At 39.6% G+C, this 17,694-nt stretch overlaps 1 protein-coding gene across 1 annotated transcript; it reads left to right on the forward strand.

The window, feature by feature from the left end:
- The first annotated feature begins 631 nt into the window (after nt 1–631).
- Nucleotides 632–12,570, forward strand: LOC133652449 (myosin heavy chain, fast skeletal muscle-like). The gene is made up of 39 exons (XM_062051216.1): nt 632–838; nt 1,031–1,174; nt 1,286–1,442; nt 1,544–1,571; nt 1,648–1,756; nt 1,840–1,932; nt 2,024–2,087; nt 2,199–2,297; nt 2,412–2,515; nt 2,598–2,736; nt 2,868–2,986; nt 3,069–3,218; nt 3,294–3,464; nt 3,544–3,850; nt 3,994–4,061; nt 6,117–6,204; nt 6,293–6,410; nt 6,518–6,641; nt 6,718–6,854; nt 6,949–7,204; nt 7,368–7,610; nt 7,700–7,876; nt 7,957–8,102; nt 8,194–8,284; nt 8,378–8,767; nt 8,857–8,983; nt 9,060–9,178; nt 9,309–9,505; nt 9,629–9,812; nt 9,896–10,061; nt 10,239–10,363; nt 10,493–10,801; nt 10,893–11,096; nt 11,323–11,448; nt 11,674–11,844; nt 11,962–12,066; nt 12,155–12,250; nt 12,333–12,464; nt 12,556–12,570. Exons 1-39 carry the CDS (start codon nt 632–634, stop codon nt 12,568–12,570), a joined length of 5,805 nt encoding a protein of 1,934 aa, XP_061907200.1.
- The last annotated feature ends 5,124 nt before the right edge of the window (nt 12,571–17,694 follow it).

Raw genomic sequence — 17,694 nt, forward strand, 5'->3', positions numbered from 1 at the left:
TTCCCCAGGTTAGTGCTGTGTGTGTGTCTTTAAGCCATTTAACCACTTATCCTTATGCTTTGATTCCTCATTGAATGCATACTTAGTTGTAGTCCTGTTTTGATAGTAGTGTTACTAAATGTTAGTGAATAGACTTAAAGTGATTTAAACATTACTCTCATTTTGTGAGATTCTGTAATTTGCAATACGGCTAGACTCTCTCACTCAGGTACAGTACATTTCAACCTGTAACTAAGGTAGCAAATGTTGGAGTCATTAACGTTCAACAAAGTATTAATTGTTTACATTTATTTAAGTTATTACTTAAATGCTCATTTTGATCTGCAGAAATCAATTTTTTACTTTAATCATTCTACTCGTATATTGTTTTGCTTTTTAGTATAAGTACGACAATGGAAACAATCTGTATTATTATTATGTATGAACAAAGAAATTATAATTTCTACGGTGTTTTTACTGCTATTTTTAGACCATCGAAGAGACTGTGCCTCCCATTCTTGATTAACTGAGGTATGATGTCACAATATCAAATAGATCGATAACACCAATATTATTTGCAGTACATTATATAGAAATGAATATATTGGAAGTAAGGTATAGTCTTTGTTTCAGACCCAACTGAGGTGCCATCATGGGGGACAAGGACATGGACAGTTTTGGGCCTGCGTCCATTTACCTCCGCAAACCAGAGAGGGAGAGGATCGAGGCTCAGAATACTCCATTTGATGCCAAAACGGCATTCTTTGTGACAGTTCCAGGTGAAATGTACCTCAAGGGTAAAGTCATCAGCAAAGAGAGTGGTAAAGCCACCGTCGAGATACTTGGCGCTGGTAGCAAGGTAAGCAAATTACTAACAGTTAGAAAGTTTGGAACATTCTCTCCTGAGACGCAGCATAATCTGCAGTGGACATTTCTCATTTGTAAATTACTCATTACGAGACAAAACACAAATGTCCACTGCAAAGGGACGCTGGCTCCGGCGAATATATCATAGAAAACTGAACTGAAGTTTACTTCATCATCTGTGCAGACTGTCACCGTCAAAGAAGATGAAATCCACGCCATGAACCCTCCCAAGTTTGATAAAATTGAGGACATGGCCATGATGACCCACCTCAACGAGCCTGCTGTGTTGTATAACCTCAAAGAGCGTTTTGCATCATGGATGATCTACGTAAGTATAGAAGCTGGGCAGAGTCGGCACCAGTGTTCTGCTTTTCTAGTTTGTGGATTTGGATTTGTCATACACAGTGTACTTCATGGGAGCAATGCAATCTCTTTCCAGACCTACTCCGGCCTATTCTGCGTTGTTGTGAACCCCTACAAGTGGCTTCCTGTGTACGACGCTCAAGTTGTTAACGCTTATAGAGGCAAGAAGAGAATTGAGGCTCCACCCCACATCTTCTCCATCTCTGATAATGCCTATCAGTTCATGCTCACTGGTAATATATATTTCTTTATACAAGACCGACACTAAGACAATGTAGAAATGCCACAACATAAGTATTGAACATATCTGAGCATTTTTTTATATTCATTTTAGATCGTGAGAACCAATCTATCCTCATCACGTAAGTAATCAAAAATAAGTAAAAATAAACGATGAGATACGAAGCGGTATGAAAAAGTATCATTCTATTCCCCAAGTGGAGAATCCGGTGCAGGAAAGACTGTCAACACCAAGCGTGTCATCCAGTACTTTGCAACAATTGCAGTGACTGGAGGAAAGAAAGCAGAGCAATCTGGCAAGATACAGGTAGAATTGGACTTCACTGAGAGAAACTAGGAGAAAAGTGCAGTTCTTGTTGGTATTAAAAATGATTTTACATTTGTATGTAGGGTTCCCTGGAAGATCAAATCATTGCAGCCAACCCTCTGCTGGAGGCCTATGGTAATGCCAAAACTGTGAGGAATGACAACTCCTCTCGTTTCGTAAGTTGTAAAACCAGAAAAATCAACTAAACTGAAAATGTTTTGAGTAAAAAAAACTAATAATCTACCTACCGTCTGATTGTGCACCTAGGGTAAATTCATCAGAATTCACTTCGGAACAAGTGGCAAACTGTCCTCAGCTGATATTGAAACATGTGGGTTATTTATTTTGTTTGTTTCCTTTGTTTATAATTTACCATCAACATGACACTTTAAATGTTACCTCGTGACTCAATGCAACCGGATATTTAATTTGCTTCTGTTAGATCTCCTGGAGAAATCCCGTGTCACCTTCCAGTTGTCTGCTGAGAGGAGCTACCACATCTTCTACCAGCTGATGACTGGACACAAGCCTGAGATCCTGGGTAACTTATTGACAAATCTTGTAAAAAAATAAATAAATTCCAATCATATAGCCCTCCCAAAAAAGTCTGACTTGCAACTGACTGATCTCTTATAGTATTTATTACTTTTCACAGAGAATCTTCTGATCACCACCAACCCTTATGACTACCATATGATCAGTCAGGGTGAAATCACTGTCAAGAGCATCGATGATGTGGAGGAGTTCTTGGCAACAGATGTAAAGTGTTGATCGATGATCTTTGCAAAACATATTCTTTAACAAAATATTATGACTGAAATTATTTTCTGTTGCATTCAAGAGTGCCATTGACATCCTGGGCTTCAGTGCAGAGGAGAAAGCTGGCATCTACAAGCTGACTGGAGCTGTGATGCATCACGGCAACATGAAATTCAAGCAGAAGCAGCGTGAGGAGCAGGCTGAACCTGATGGCACAGAGGGTATGTCTTCAAATGGAACAGTAACATATATAACAAATATATATATAACTGTTCCAAGGGTTGCAATGAATTGTATTTAATAGGTGTTCCAGTTCCAAACAACTGACAAATTATTGTTGTTTTTCCATTAGTGGCTGATAAAATCGCCTACCTCGTGGGCCTGAACTCTGCTGATATGTTGAAAGCTCTGTGCTACCCCAGAGTCAAAGTTGGAAATGAGATGGTGACCAAAGGTCAGACCGTTCCACAGGTCAGGAAAATATCATTTTCATTCAAAATCTAAGCATTTTAATATAACCTGGAGAAATTTTAATACGAAATTCTGTTTTTAGGTTAACAATTCTGTCTCAGCTCTGTGCAAGTCCATCTATGAGAAAATGTTCTTGTGGATGGTCGTCCGTATCAATGAGATGTTGGACACAAAGCAGCCGAGACAGTTCTTCATTGGAGTGTTGGATATTGCTGGGTTTGAGATCTTTGATGTGAGTTACAAGACAACATTTACGGTTGGACAATCACATGTATGACTAAATTAATGATGTATCTGTATGCTGTAGTTCAACAGCTTGGAGCAACTGTGCATTAACTTCACCAATGAGAAACTGCAACAGTTCTTCAACCACCACATGTTTGTCCTGGAGCAAGAGGAATACAAGAAAGAAGGCATTGAGTGGGAATTCATTGACTTCGGTATGGACTTGGCTGCCTGCATTGAGCTTATTGAGAAGGTGAGACAAATCTCTCAGGCCTAAGATCAAGCTTAATTTTTGGGCAACCTAAAAATGACTGACTTTTTCCTTCAATCAGCCAATGGGCATCTTCTCCATCCTTGAAGAGGAATGCATGTTCCCCAAGGCCTCTGACACAACATTCAAGAACAAGCTGCATGATCAGCATCTTGGCAAGACAAAGGCCTTTGAGAAGCCAAAGCCTGCAAAGGGCAAGGCTGAGGCCCACTTTTCTCTGGTCCACTATGCTGGCACTGTGGACTACAATATCTCTGGCTGGTTGGACAAGAATAAGGACCCCCTGAATGACTCAGTTGTCCAGCTCTACCAGAAGTCAGCAAACAAATTGCTAGCCATGTTGTATGCAGCTCATGGTGCGAAAGAAGGTATGAAACTCACGGCAGTTGCTGATCATTGGTAATATGTTTATTCAATATTTTGACTTTGGAAAACAAAGGCTATTGGTTATTTGAATGGAATACAGAGCAAAGGTGTGCCTTTCCCATACCTACCATGTTTTAATCTGCAGAATCTAGCGGAAAGAAGGCAGGAAAGAAGAAGGGTGGTTCTTTCCAGACTGTCTCCGCTCTTTTCAGGGTAATGTGGAATATTCTAGCTGATGGTTCCATGATTTTCCGTGGATATTTCTTAAAATTATACTATTTCCTATTCTACCTGCTATTGTACTGCTCTTAACACTGAAGAAGCAGTGATGTCTATGAATGCTGAACAGGCATTCGACCGAGTGGAGTGGAATTATCTACTTTATGTCCTGGAGAGATTTGGCTTTGGTAACAGTGTTCTTTCATTGATTAAGCTCGAATATTCATCTCCTGAGGCCTTGGTCAGGACAAATAATATTGAATCTGAATATTTTCGCTTTTACGGTTCCACGCGGCAGGGTTTCCCACTGAGCCCATTGCTTTTTGCTCTTGCTAGTGAGCCTCTGACAATAGCGCTTAGCGCCAATCCGCTTCTTACAGGCATTTGTAGACACAATATACAGGTGAAAGTCTCTCTCTATGCAGATGACCTCCTTATATATGTCTCGGACATCTCCGTCTCGGTCCCGACTGCCTTAAGGACTCTCCAAGATTTTGAAACATGTATCTGGTTACAAATTGAACTTTCCCTTTTAAATTGCATCACAGAGTGTCACATACGTTGGCGTCCAGGTCACACATATGTTTGGACTGTTCCACTGTTGTCCAGAATTCAGGGAGATTTTGATCGCTGGTCCTTGTATCTATAGTGCGCCGTGTCAACTCTGTTAAAATGAATGTACTTCCGCAACTTTCCTATTTGTTCCAGTGTATACCACTTTTTCTCCCTCGGTCCTCCTTTCGTAAAAAAATTTTTTGACAAAGACTCACGGGGTACGTAAGCGATATTTACAGAGACCCAAATCATTGGGAGGCTTATTAGCACTACCAAACTTAATGTTTTACTACTGGGCCACCAACATTAGAATTCTTAAATATTGGCTGCATTATGAATCATTTGATCCACCTTCTGTTACGGCTGGTTATGGAGACGAACTCAACTAAACCAGTATCTCTTAGGGCTTTAGTCCACTCTCCCATCCACTCTTCTACTTCCACTTTTACTTTTTTTAGATATCTAAAGATCTGGAGTTTTGTTCGTAATAATTTTCCCAGGTTTCCAAACTTACTGACTGACACAGTTTTAGATACTTTGACACCAGTTCCGACTTTAAAAGGATCAATTACACGTATTTACAATCAAACTTTTCATTTACGCCCTGAATCTCTGAATTCAATTAAGTCACTCTATGAAGTGACTTATGAGTTACCCTATCTGAAGAGAGCTGGACAGAGATTTTAAGTAGAGTTCATAAGTCTTCTATTTGTGCTAGACACAGCTTTATTCAATACAAGCTAATACATCCTACTTATTATAACAAGGTCCGACTGGCTAAGATGTATGACGGAATATCGGTATTATGTGATCGGTGTCAGACTCCAGGCAACTTAATACATATGTTTTGGCTTTGTCCATCTCTCTGCAGTTATTGGACTGAAATTTTTTATAATTTGTCTTTGGCGAAAAGTTTGAACCAAATCCTCAAAGGGGATTATTGAGTGTGGCTCCTCGTCATCTTCTCGTAGCAAATCCAAAAAGAACTTGGTAGCATGTACTACTTTGTTGGCTACAAGACTCATTATGCTAAATTGGAAAGCTGCAGCACTTCCCTGCCAGCCACTAGATTAGAAATATCATTTATTTAATTAAATTGGAGAAAATTAGGCTGACATTGAACGGTTGTTCTGTGAAGTTTTGGAAAGTATGGGGTGGTTTCCAAAAATATGTAAGAGTCTCATTTCAAATTTAACCATGATTGAAAATTAATTGAAAGGTAGATAATTGTGTATTGCTGCAAAGGTTGGGGACATTCAGGAGTGCTGTTGTCTGTGGCTTCATGTCCATATTTGCCTGTACTTATTGGACTGATGCATGTTTTTTTTAGTTAATTATTTTTATTATCTTATAGATAATTGTGGGGGGTATTTGTTTTTGGGGTGAAAAAGCACATTTGACATGTGTCATGTGACATTGTATTTCTGGACTGTATATGTCAAAAATTCCATAAAAAATAGTTTAAAAATATAAATATACTATTTCTTCTCACAGGAGAATTTGGGCAAGTTGATGACCAACTTAAGGAGCACTCATCCTCACTTTGTGCGTTGCTTGATCCCCAATGAATCGAAGACCCCAGGTTTGTCTTGATTGACTTTGTGTTTTTCTGAACTTTACGTGTTAAAAAGAAAGACATAATCAAAACGGCTCTATTTAATTGTGTTCAGGTCTTATGGAGAATTTCTTGGTCATCCACCAGCTGAGATGTAATGGTGTGTTAGAGGGCATTAGAATCTGCAGAAAGGGCTTCCCTAGCAGAATCCTCTATGGTGATTTCAAGCAAAGGTACATTTCTGAATTTTAACGGTGCTATAATTGGGTGATGGGGTAAAGCATTGTAGATTAGAGAAACTTTTCCATCACTGATATTATAAAACACTTTATCTCACCAGATACAAAGTCTTGAATGCTAGTGTGATTCCCGAAGGTCAGTTTATTGACAACAAGAAGGCTGCAGAGAAACTGCTGGGTTCCATCGATGTGGATCACACTCAGTACAAATTTGGCCACACGAAGGTGCATTCCCATAAATTATGTGATTTATTTTGTGCATTCACTCTATGTGTGCTAAAATACTGACTTGCAAACACAGGTGTTCTTCAAAGCTGGTCTGCTTGGTACCTTGGAGGAGATGAGAGATGAGAAACTGGCTGAGCTGGTGACCATGACTCAGGCTCTTTCCAGAGGATATGTTATGAGGAAGGAGTTTGTAAAGATGATGGAGAGGAGGTATGACTATGTGTCATGAAAAATGGTAGTCTATATTTACTTACAACCACATGCTAATGCTAAATTATTATTGTAATGTGCATCTGTCTTCCAGAGAATCCATTTTCAGTATTCAGTACAACCTCCGTTCCTTCATGAACGTAAAAAACTGGCCATGGCTGAAGCTGTACTTCAAGATCAAGCCTCTCCTGAAAAGCGCAGAGACTGAGAAAGAGCTGCAGCAGATGAAGGACAATTATGAAAAGATGCAGTCAGACCTGGCTACAGCTTTGGCCAAAAAGAAGGAGCTGGAGGAAAAGATGGTCTCCCTGGTGCAAGAGAAGAATGACCTGCAACTGCAAATAGCATCGGTACGGCATATGACACATCTATATTACCATTGCTTATAGTTAGTATGTACTAACTATGAAAGCAAAAGCTATGTAAATGGCACAGATATCGTTGTGCTCTGCAAAATACTCAACTGTAAATGCAATCTCTAATCAAATGGATGATTTCTTGGATAATATATAGGAAGGTGAGAACCTCTCAGATGCTGAGGAAAGGTGTGAGGGGCTCATCAAGAGCAAGATCCAACTTGAGGCCAAACTCAAAGAGACAGCCGAGAGACTGGAAGATGAAGAAGAAATCAATGCTGAGCTGACCGCCAAAAAAAGGAAGCTGGAAGATGAAAGCTCTGAGTTGAAAAAAGATATTGATGACATGGAACTCACCTTGGCTAAAGTAGAAAAGGAGAAACATGCCACTGAAAACAAGGTTCTACTTTTTCTATTATCTTTCCATCGCAATTATACATTTAACATATATGAACTAAATACACAGCGCTAAAACTAATACTATTTCAGGTAAAAAACCTGACAGAGGAGCTGGCAACTCAAGATGAGTCCATTGCCAAGTTGACAAAGGAGAAGAAAGCCTTCCAAGAGGCCCACCAGCAGACACTGGATGATCTCCAGGCAGAGGAAGACAAAGTCAACACTCTGACCAAGGCCAAGACAAAGCTGGAACAGCAAGTGGATGATGTAGGAAAACATTTTACTTGAAGCTAAGTATTTTGACAGATTCTTACCTTCTACAATAATAAATCATAATTTTACAATAGCTCGAGGGCTCACTGGAGCAAGAGAAGAAGCTCCGTATGGACCTTGAGAGAGCTAAGAGGAAGCTTGAGGGAGATCTGAAGCTCTCCCAGGAATCTGTAATGGATCTGGAGAATGACAAACAGCAATCAGATGAAAAACTCAAGAAGTACGCAAGATACAAAATCATGTACCTTCCTAGCTTCGTTTTTCTCATTTAAAAATGAAACTTAGCATGTATTTTTCTATTGTACTCAAAGAAAAGACTTTGAGACCAGTCAGCTTCTCAGCAAGATTGAGGATGAACAGTCTCTTGGTGCTCAACTCCAGAAGAAGATTAAGGAACTCCAGGTAAATTTATTAATTTATTTGATTAAAGATACACGGGGTAATCATTGTGTTTCAGGTTGTTTACTTTCTGGTTCACTCTATCATTAAACCCAGGCTCGTATTGAGGAGCTGGAAGAGGAGATTGAGGCTGAGAGGGCCGCCAGAGCCAAGGTGGAGAAGCAGAGGTCTGACCTCTCCAGAGAGCTGGAGGAGATCAGTGAGAGGCTTGAAGAAGCTGGTGGAGCAACTTCTGCTCAGATTGAGATGAACAAGAAGCGCGAGGCTGAGTTCCAGAAGCTGCGTCGTGATCTAGAAGAGTCCACCCTGCAGCATGAGGCTACAGCAGCTGCTCTCCGCAAGAAGCAGGCAGACACAGTTTCAGAGCTGGGAGAGCAGATAGACAACCTCCAGCGTGTCAAGCAGAAGCTGGAGAAGGAGAAGAGCGAGTACAAGATGGAGATTGATGATCTCTCCAGCAACATGGAGGCTGTTGCTAAATCTAAGGCAAGTATATTTGACTGGGGATGACTTAATATTTGACTTAAATGATCAAATACTAAATATTAATAATACATTTATATTTTTGGTGACAGGGCAACTTGGAAAAAATGTGCAGAAGTCTTGAAGATCAGTTTGGAGAACTCAAAGCAAAAAATGATGAGCATGTTCGTCAGCTGAATGATATCAATGTACAAAGGGCAAGACTCCAAACTGAGAATGGTATGCCAGCAAAGATATCCAAATATAGTGTATTGTGTTTAGGTTTTTATCAACCTATGGTCACTTTCTTTTATAGGTGAGTATTCACGTCAGCTTGAGGAGAAAGAAGCTCTGGTTTCCCAACTGACCAGGGGAAAGCAAGCCTTTACTCAGCAAATTGAAGAACTCAAGAGAGTTGTTGAGGAAGAAGTGAAGGTATAAAATGTAGTACTTTTTGAAAATTGCTTTTATCTTAAAATACATTGTACATGAAACAAACGGCAAAGAAGATATTGTTTTTGCTCTTGTTAAATTCATTTTTCACATTTCTGTCTATGTACACTAGGCCAAGAATGCCCTGGCCCATGCAGTTCAGTCTTCCCGCCATGACTGTGATCTGCTCAGAGAGCAGTTTGAGGAAGAGCAGGAGGCTAAAGCTGAGCTGCAGCGAGGAATGTCCAAGGCCAACAGTGAGGTGGCACAGTGGAGGACCAAATACGAGACTGATGCCATCCAACGCACTGAAGAGCTGGAAGAGGCCAAGTATGTAAAGTCTCACAAGATGCCATAGTATACAAGTGCAGACCATATACATTTTCTTTGTAACTACCAGCCGGTACTTGTATACATATATAACCGGCAAAATACCTTATTTCCCCCTTACAGGAAGAAACTCGCCCAGCGTCTCCAGGATGCTGAGGAGTCCATTGAAGCTGTGAACTCAAAGTGTGCCTCTTTGGAGAAGACCAAGCAGAGGCTGCACGCTGAGGTGGAGGACCTTATGATTGATGTGGAGAGAGCTAACGCCCTGGCTGCCAACCTGGACAAAAAGCAGAGGAACTTTGACAAGGTAGAGTAACAATTACAATCTAAATGATCCAAGTAAAATGCATTGATACATTGCAATTTGCTAATATTCTTAACATTTTCCAGGTCCTAGCAGAATGGAAGCAGAAGTATGAGGAGGGCCAGGCAGAGCTGGAAGGAGCTCAAAAGGAGGCTCGTTCTCTCAGTACTGAAATGTTCAAGATGAAGAACTCTTATGAGGAGGCTCTTGATCAGCTGGAGACCATGAAGAGGGAGAACAAGAACCTGCAACGTGAGTCATTCATGAGTGATGAAGTCATGAATGGATGAACCTCATACAAAAATACTACAATATATACAAACAAGCCTTTTGACTTTGACTTCACCATAGGTTCACTTTAAAGACCATTATTATACAATAATTCAAGTGTTTGCATTTTGAAAATGTCTTATGTTTACAATTATATAGAGGAAATCTCAGACCTGACGGAACAGATTGGTGAGACTGGAAAATGCATCCATGAGCTGGAAAAGGCAAAGAAGACTGTGGAGACCGAGAAGGCTGAAATTCAGGCAGCACTGGAAGAGGCAGAGGTAAATATATAGTTTCTGTATTTGTTACATTTCTTAATTTGATGCCAATGGAATATCAAATGTATTGAGTTAACTAAATAACAGTAAACTTGGGTGACCAAAATGTACAATATTAACTTTTCCTTTAAGGGCACACTGGAGCACGAGGAGGCCAAAATGCTCCGCGTTCAGCTTGAGCTCAACCAGATCAAGGGTGAGGTTGACAGGAAGCTGGCTGAGAAGGACGAGGAGATGGAGCAGATCAAGAGGAACAGCCAGAGAGTTATTGACTCCATGCAGAGCACTCTTGATGCTGAGATCAGAAGCAGGAATGATGCCCTGAGAATCAAGAAGAAGATGGAGGGAGACCTCAACGAGATGGAGATTCAGCTGAGCCATGCCAATAGACAGGCTGCTGAGAGCCAGAAACAACTGAGGAATGTCCAGGGACAACTCAAGGTGACCTTAAGATGACTGCATTAACAATGCTGATGGTTAGGATATTAACATAATAAATACTGTATATATATTTTTTGTTTGTTTATGTCAGGATGCCCAACTGCACCTTGATGATGCTGTCAGAGGACAGGAGGAAATGAAGGAACAGGTTGCTATGGTGGAGCGTAGAAACATCCTGATGCTGGCTGAAATTGAGGAGCTGAGAGCTGCTCTTGAACAAACAGACAGATCACGCAAAGTGGCTGAGCAGGAGTTGGTTGATGCCAGTGAGCGTGTCGGACTTCTTCACTCTCAGGTTAATGTTCAGTAATTAAAACCAAAATGTGCTTATTAGGCATACAAACATGTATACATCATCCTGGGAAGCAGTGTCCTTAGCAGTGTGCGTTTGTGTTTTGCAAAACAACAACATATTTTTAACAATGACAAAAGTAAGAGAACAAAAACAAATGTCTACTGCAGAGGGCACCGATTCTCATGATATAACACAAAAGGAATCTAACATTACTTTTCATATTCAGAACACCAGCCTTATCAACACTAAGAAGAAGCTGGAAACTGACCTAGTCCAGGTTCAAGGTGAAGTAGAGGATTCTGTTCAAGAAGCAAGAAATGCTGAGGAGAAAGCCAAAAAGGCTATCACTGATGTGAGTTACCATCATTGCTTTAGTTTTACAGGTCCTTAATATTCTTCTTAAAACTTACAGTAACTATTTATTTTACTTTCTGTCAGAGGGAATACTAAAATCGATAAAATATGTGATTGGGCAAAGACAATTCAGTTATAACTAATAATGTTGTAGGTCAAGTTAATTACATGCACTCAGTTAGGAAGAGTTTTCTTTGAGTTAAACATATTGCATGTTTTATAGGCTGCAATGATGGCTGAGGAGCTGAAGAAGGAGCAGGACACCAGCGCTCACCTGGAGAGGATGAAGAAGAACATGGAGGTCACTGTCAAGGACCTGCAGCACCGTCTGGATGAGGCTGAGACCCTGGCCTTGAAGGGTGGAAAGAAGCAGCTCCAGAAACTGGAGTTGAGGGTAGGAACTCCCAACTTTGGCATGACACATTAAGTGGGAGAAAATAATGATGCTACTTTCTGTACACAATGCATCTAAATGACAAATTACAGATACAGTATACTATGTCCCCTATAGGTGCGTGAGCTTGAATCAGAAGTCGATGCAGAGCAGAGACGTGGAGCCGACGCTATTAAAGGAGTCCGCAAATATGAGAGGAGAGTTAAGGAGCTCACCTACCAGGTAACTACTGTACCAACTCAATGAAACTGACCTAACTCATAAATGTCTATTTTTCATTACTCACAAAGTATTTTCTTTACCTGTGCAGACTGAGGAGGACAAGAAGAACACAACCAGACTTCAGGATCTGGTGGATAAACTGCAGTTGAAAGTCAAGTCTTACAAGAGACAGGCTGAGGAAGCTGTAAGTTCAATTACGTTGATACAGTTTCATTATCAATATAGCTTGCAGTAACTGTACATACATTGTGTTTATTTAACCACAGGAGGAGCAGGCCAACACTCACATGTCCAGGTACAGGAAGGTCCAGCATGAGATGGAGGAGGCTCAGGAGCGTGCTGACATTGCAGAGTCCCAGGTCAACAAGCTGAGGGCCAAGAGCCGCGATGTCGGAAAGGTACATTTGGTGTGCATTGCTGCTACTGTAAATCAAACTCAAACCATGTTGGTTCATCTTTGGTGATGAAGTAACACCTTCTCTATTTTAGGTTGACGCCGAGTAGGAGTTACCATGCAGAGGCTTTTAAATGGAGTTCATAAAATATGGACCGAATGACAAAGGGCTTTCCAACTTTTCAATAAAAACTACACTTTATTACAATCCTGAATCTTTGTATTCTTTTTTTAAAGCAACTTTGGTTATATTAAAAATCCTGTACCAGCATCAACTTTTGAAATGAATAAAGCAGCAAAGCGTACTGTAAAATCTTCAAGACTTTTTTAAACCATTGGATTAGGCTTAATTTAACCTAATGGATCTAAAATGAAAACTACAATAACATTCACATGTCATTGTAATGATGACACATTCCGCTTATAGGTAGGTCTGTATCACTACTATATTGCAGTGAAGTCTCTCATGTGGAATTCCGGTTCTATCCTTACACCAAAGAATAGAATAGAATAAAATAGAATATTGTCATTGCACTCAAAAAGTACATGTTTTTTCAGAAACCGTCCAAGAACAGACATAATGTATATAGGGATAAACAGAACAGGCTAGAATACTGCAACCTACTTCTTGTTCGGATCCTCAGCAAGAACATCCAGAAGCTGCAATACATACAGAATAGAGCTGCTAGGATCCTGATGAAAGTGCGAAAATATGACCATATCACACCAACTCTCAAATCCCTTCACTGGTAGGGTTGGGTATCGTTTGAATTCGAACGATTCCGATTCCTGACAATTCTCGATTCCGATTCTTCTTGTGCCATGCCGGGATCAATGTGTTTGACAGGTAGTCCCTGGAAGGTGGTATGTATTTTGGGTTGAGAGTTTTCACCATATCCCTGCAAACATAAACAAACATGTAATGTTGCTGTTACTGTTTAGCCCAGTATCAATTAGCCTAGCTCTAACGTTATTGCTTAACTAAGCTAAATGGTGGAGATTCCACCTCTGAAAAGGGATGCAGTATTTTGACTATGTGTGCAGGGACCTTTCTGTGGCACTCTTCCGTCTGTGGCACCGACATCTTCCCCATTGCCGCTACGGTGAACGGAGTACGCTGAGCACATCGCGGAGCCTGGCTAGCAGGTTGTAAATTGTCTATGAAAAAATATGCGGGCTAATTTGTTAGCTGCCTCAACGTTAGCGCAAAACACATTATTTATTGCATATATATTGTTTTACTTACCGGATTCGGACTGCAGTGCAGTCACCGAGGTGCCAGGCTGGGCGTCGAAGCCAGAGGAAGAGGCAAAGGAGGACGGTCGGCGCAGCGCGTCGAAGACGGGACACGCATTTATTTGTACTCCATGAACTCGGAGGTGCTTCATCATGTTCGACGTGCACCCTCCTAAGCACGAAACAGTCCTGTCGCACGTGTTACATTTTGCAGATATTTCATTTTTTTTAGTAAAATAAAGCCACACTTTGGACCGCCGACGCCCGCTATCCATGCTTGACTGACTTGCTCGGCTATGCTAACACTTCCGGCGGTGGGCGCTTCTTCGTTGGTGTTCAGCGGCTTCTTCTTCCGGTCGGCGGACTTATTCTTTTTTTCCGGTCGGCGGACTGGGTATCGAAACTAGGAATCGAAAATTAAACTTTTGAACGATTCCGGGAGAATCGGAAAGTTAGTCCCGGTTCCAATCGATACTCGATACTCGATACCCAACCCTATTCACTGGCTTCCCGTTCCACTCAGGATTGAATTCAAAGTCTCCCTACTAACCCACCAGTGCCTCCATGGAAATGCCCCCCCTCTACCTCAAAGAACTACTCACCCCCAAATCCACCGGACAGGCTAACCTCCTCCCACCTCCGAGGACAAAGCTACGAACAATGGGAGGCCGGGCTTTCTGCGCCGCCGCTCCCAGTCTGTGGAACGCTCTCCCTGACCACCTGAGGGCACCACAGACTGTGGATGCTTTTAAAAAAGGCTTAAAAACCCTTCTTTTTAAAAAAAACTTTTTTTTTTTTAGATATATGCATACTAGTTTTAGCTATTTGACTGTTCTAGTTTTTTATTTTTTTAAATGTTTTATTATACAGCCCTTTGAGACTTTTGTGATTTAGGGCTATATAAATAAACATTGATTGATTGATTGATTGATTATCTTTTTATTTTTTTAATACACTGTAGCACTTTGAGGTTGTTTACTCAATGTAAAGTGCTTTTTACAATTAAAATCTATTATTATTATTATTATTAGGAAGCTTAATGGGTCGCCACCTAGCGGCATCCTGTAAAGTGGTAGAAAGGAAAGGTAAACATGAGCTTTGAGCAACTGAAGCTCATTGAGAAGATATTCACACTTCTAAAAAGGCAAATTCTTTAAATCGGGGCTGATGAAATACATTGAAAACAAGGGGATTTTAGATAATTTGGGTATTTGGTTTGAATCATAGAATAGAATGTTCACAAAAATGAGTCAAAAACACATTGCTGGATGCCTTTAAGATCTGTGGGGAATTAAATCACATCGTGCAACTTTAACAGATGTCAGCTCCTTGCAGTATCAAATGTAGCAAGTGGATTAAATTCATTTGACTTGTGTGGAATTTATTTTGGGCTTGATCTCAAATGAGTTGCCAAGTGTTTACTTATCCATTTAGGGTCACACATAGCTGGCCACAGAACAAGCACGGGTAGAACCGCATCTTTAATTTTATTTCAGGAATATGAGATGTACGAGACGTGCCCATCCAGGTAACTGAAGACCACAGATGTCTGGGTGTGTTTTCCAAAATTAATCGCCATGCAAAGAGGTATGGAATGGGATGTAAATGTACGTGACTTATAATCAGGAGGTACATATTTACTGATTAAAATTGTATCCAGGATAGCCCCTTGAGATGCAGCATCTCGTTTTCAAGGGGGTCCTAAATGATGTAGTTTCTAGAAAGATTTACTTCAATTAATAAGTTTGCTGCTCATACTTTACTGAACGATTTACAAGGGCAAAACAATTTTAGTTAAGTATAGCTTTACAATTTGGCCATCATTTATTGTTAAGTATTGCATATACGTTTCATCCTGGAAGTAGAAAATAGATTTGACGGGGTGGCTTTCTTTCATGCCAGAGATCTTAAAACATGCGAGTGTCCTGCAACTGAACACCGGTGGAATTCGGACGAGTCTTCCAGCCATCTGCAAATCTATCCTGATTTAATGGTTGATGCTAATGACTTGTAATGTGCTTTTAAATCAAGAACTACATTTATTGGAAGTGTAGACAAACAGTATCCTATCCTATTTAATGAATGAAATTATTGGATGCAAGCCGTGATATCGCTGTCATGCCTGCAGTTGGAGGCTCCAGTGCACTGCAAAAACTCAAATCTAAGTAAGATGAAATATCTCAAATAAGGGTGATATTTGCTTATTTTCTGTCTGATAAGATCATTCTTCTCACTAAGCAGATTTTATGTTAGAGTGTTTTACTTGTTTGAAGTGTTTTGGTCCTAAATGATCTCAGTAAGATATTACAGCTTGTTGCTGAGATTTGATGACCTATATTGAGTAAAACATGCTTGAAACTAGAATATCAACTGTTGCAAAGCTGTGTCATCAACGCTCACAAGTATAAAACTACTTTTTCAAAGTAATATTTTCTTACTTCAAGCATGACAAAAAAAAAAATCATGATTTTGACACAATTGTGTCTCATAATTAAAACGGATGACAGCCAAATGGACTTTGCTGTTTTATTTTCAATGAAGCAAGAGAAAATACGTACTCATATAGTAGTACAGTTGGCACAGTACAGTAAACTGACAGTTAATATTTAAACTAGGGATGTCCGATAATGGCTTTTTGCCGAAATCTGATATTCCGATATTGTCCAACTCTTTAATTACTGATACCGATATCAACCGATATATGCAGTCGTGGAATTAACACATTATTATGCCTAATTTGGACAACCGTGTATGGTGAAGATAAGGTACTTTTTAAAAAAAAAAATAAAATAAGATAACTAAATTAAAAACATTTTCTTGAATAAAAAAGAAAGTAAAACAATATAAAAACAGTTACATAGAAACTAGTAATTAATGAAAATGAGTAAAATTAACTGTTAAAGGTTAGTACTATTAGTGGAGCAGCAGCACGCACAATCATGTGTGCTTACGGACTGTATCCCTTGCAGACTGTATTGATATATATTGATATATAATGTAGGAACCAGAATATTGATAACAGAAAGAAATGGGGGAGGGAGGTTTTTTGGGTTGGTGCACTAATTGTAAGTGTATCTTGTGTTTTTATGTTGATTTAATAAAAAAATAATAATAATAATAATTTTTTAAAAAAACGATAGATAATAAAAAAAAACGATACCGATAATTTCCGATATTACATTTTAACGCATTTATCGCCGATATTATCGGACATCCCTAATTTAAACATTTGACATTTCAAACCATTTTGAACATAAATAGTTCATGCACATTTTTTATTTTATTTAGCCTTTATTTAACCAGGTAAAAATCCCATTGAGATCAAAGATCTCTTTTCCAAGGGAGACATTTAGATAAATTCTTCAAAATTACAATAAAAAAAATTTTGGCCGGGGGCCGGGCTGTATATATGCACACTAAATGACTGAAAGAGCACGCACTTGGTGCGATGATGTCATGTTATCGATGGAAAAATGCATTTTTAGACAATATGATTTGCCTGAGCGGCTAGGAGACCCCGAGAGTAACAAGCGGTTGCCTTGTTGCCGTTCCATTAAGAACAATAAATACATTTTTAGTATAAATTTACTGGTTTCAAGAAATGTAATGCCGAGCGCATATCATTATGTCAAGATAATGGCACTAGCATTTACTTCTTTTAAGAATATTTTTCAACATATTGAGCAAAAAGGTCTCTTTTTTTTTTCTACCAAGAAAAGTTCACTTGTTATTAGTGAGAATATACTTATTTTAAGCTATTTTTGGGTTAATTGAAGTTAGCTAATTTTACCTGTTTTGGAAAGTCTTGACAAGCAAATTTTGTTTTGTTTTATTGGCAGATAATTTTGCTTAGTTCAAATAAAATACCCCTAATTTTTGTAATTTTTTTTCTTCTTGTTTTTGAACACTGACTTTTTGCAGGAGCTGCTGCACATGAATTGTCTCACTAACACTAGGGGGAGTCAATGTATGTCCCTTTGTCTTTTGAATATTACATT

The sequence above is a fragment of the Entelurus aequoreus genome, linkage group LG06, assembly GCF_033978785.1.
Source record: "Entelurus aequoreus isolate RoL-2023_Sb linkage group LG06, RoL_Eaeq_v1.1, whole genome shotgun sequence".
Taxonomy (NCBI): domain Eukaryota; kingdom Metazoa; phylum Chordata; class Actinopteri; order Syngnathiformes; family Syngnathidae; genus Entelurus; species Entelurus aequoreus.

What these genes read in the sequence shown, in the direction of transcription:
- LOC133652449 (XM_062051216.1), top strand. Translation starts at nt 632, where the DNA reads ATGGGGGACAAGGACATGGACAGTTTTGGGCCTGCGTCCATTTACCTC. An exon ending in TGAACCTGATGGCACAGAGG is followed by an intron (nt 2,737 to 2,867) that starts GTATGTCTTCAA and finishes TTTTTCCATTAG; the next exon opens with TGGCTGATAAAATCGCCTAC. An exon ending in GTAAAGATGATGGAGAGGAG is followed by an intron (nt 6,855 to 6,948) that starts GTATGACTATGT and finishes TCTGTCTTCCAG; the next exon opens with AGAATCCATTTTCAGTATTC.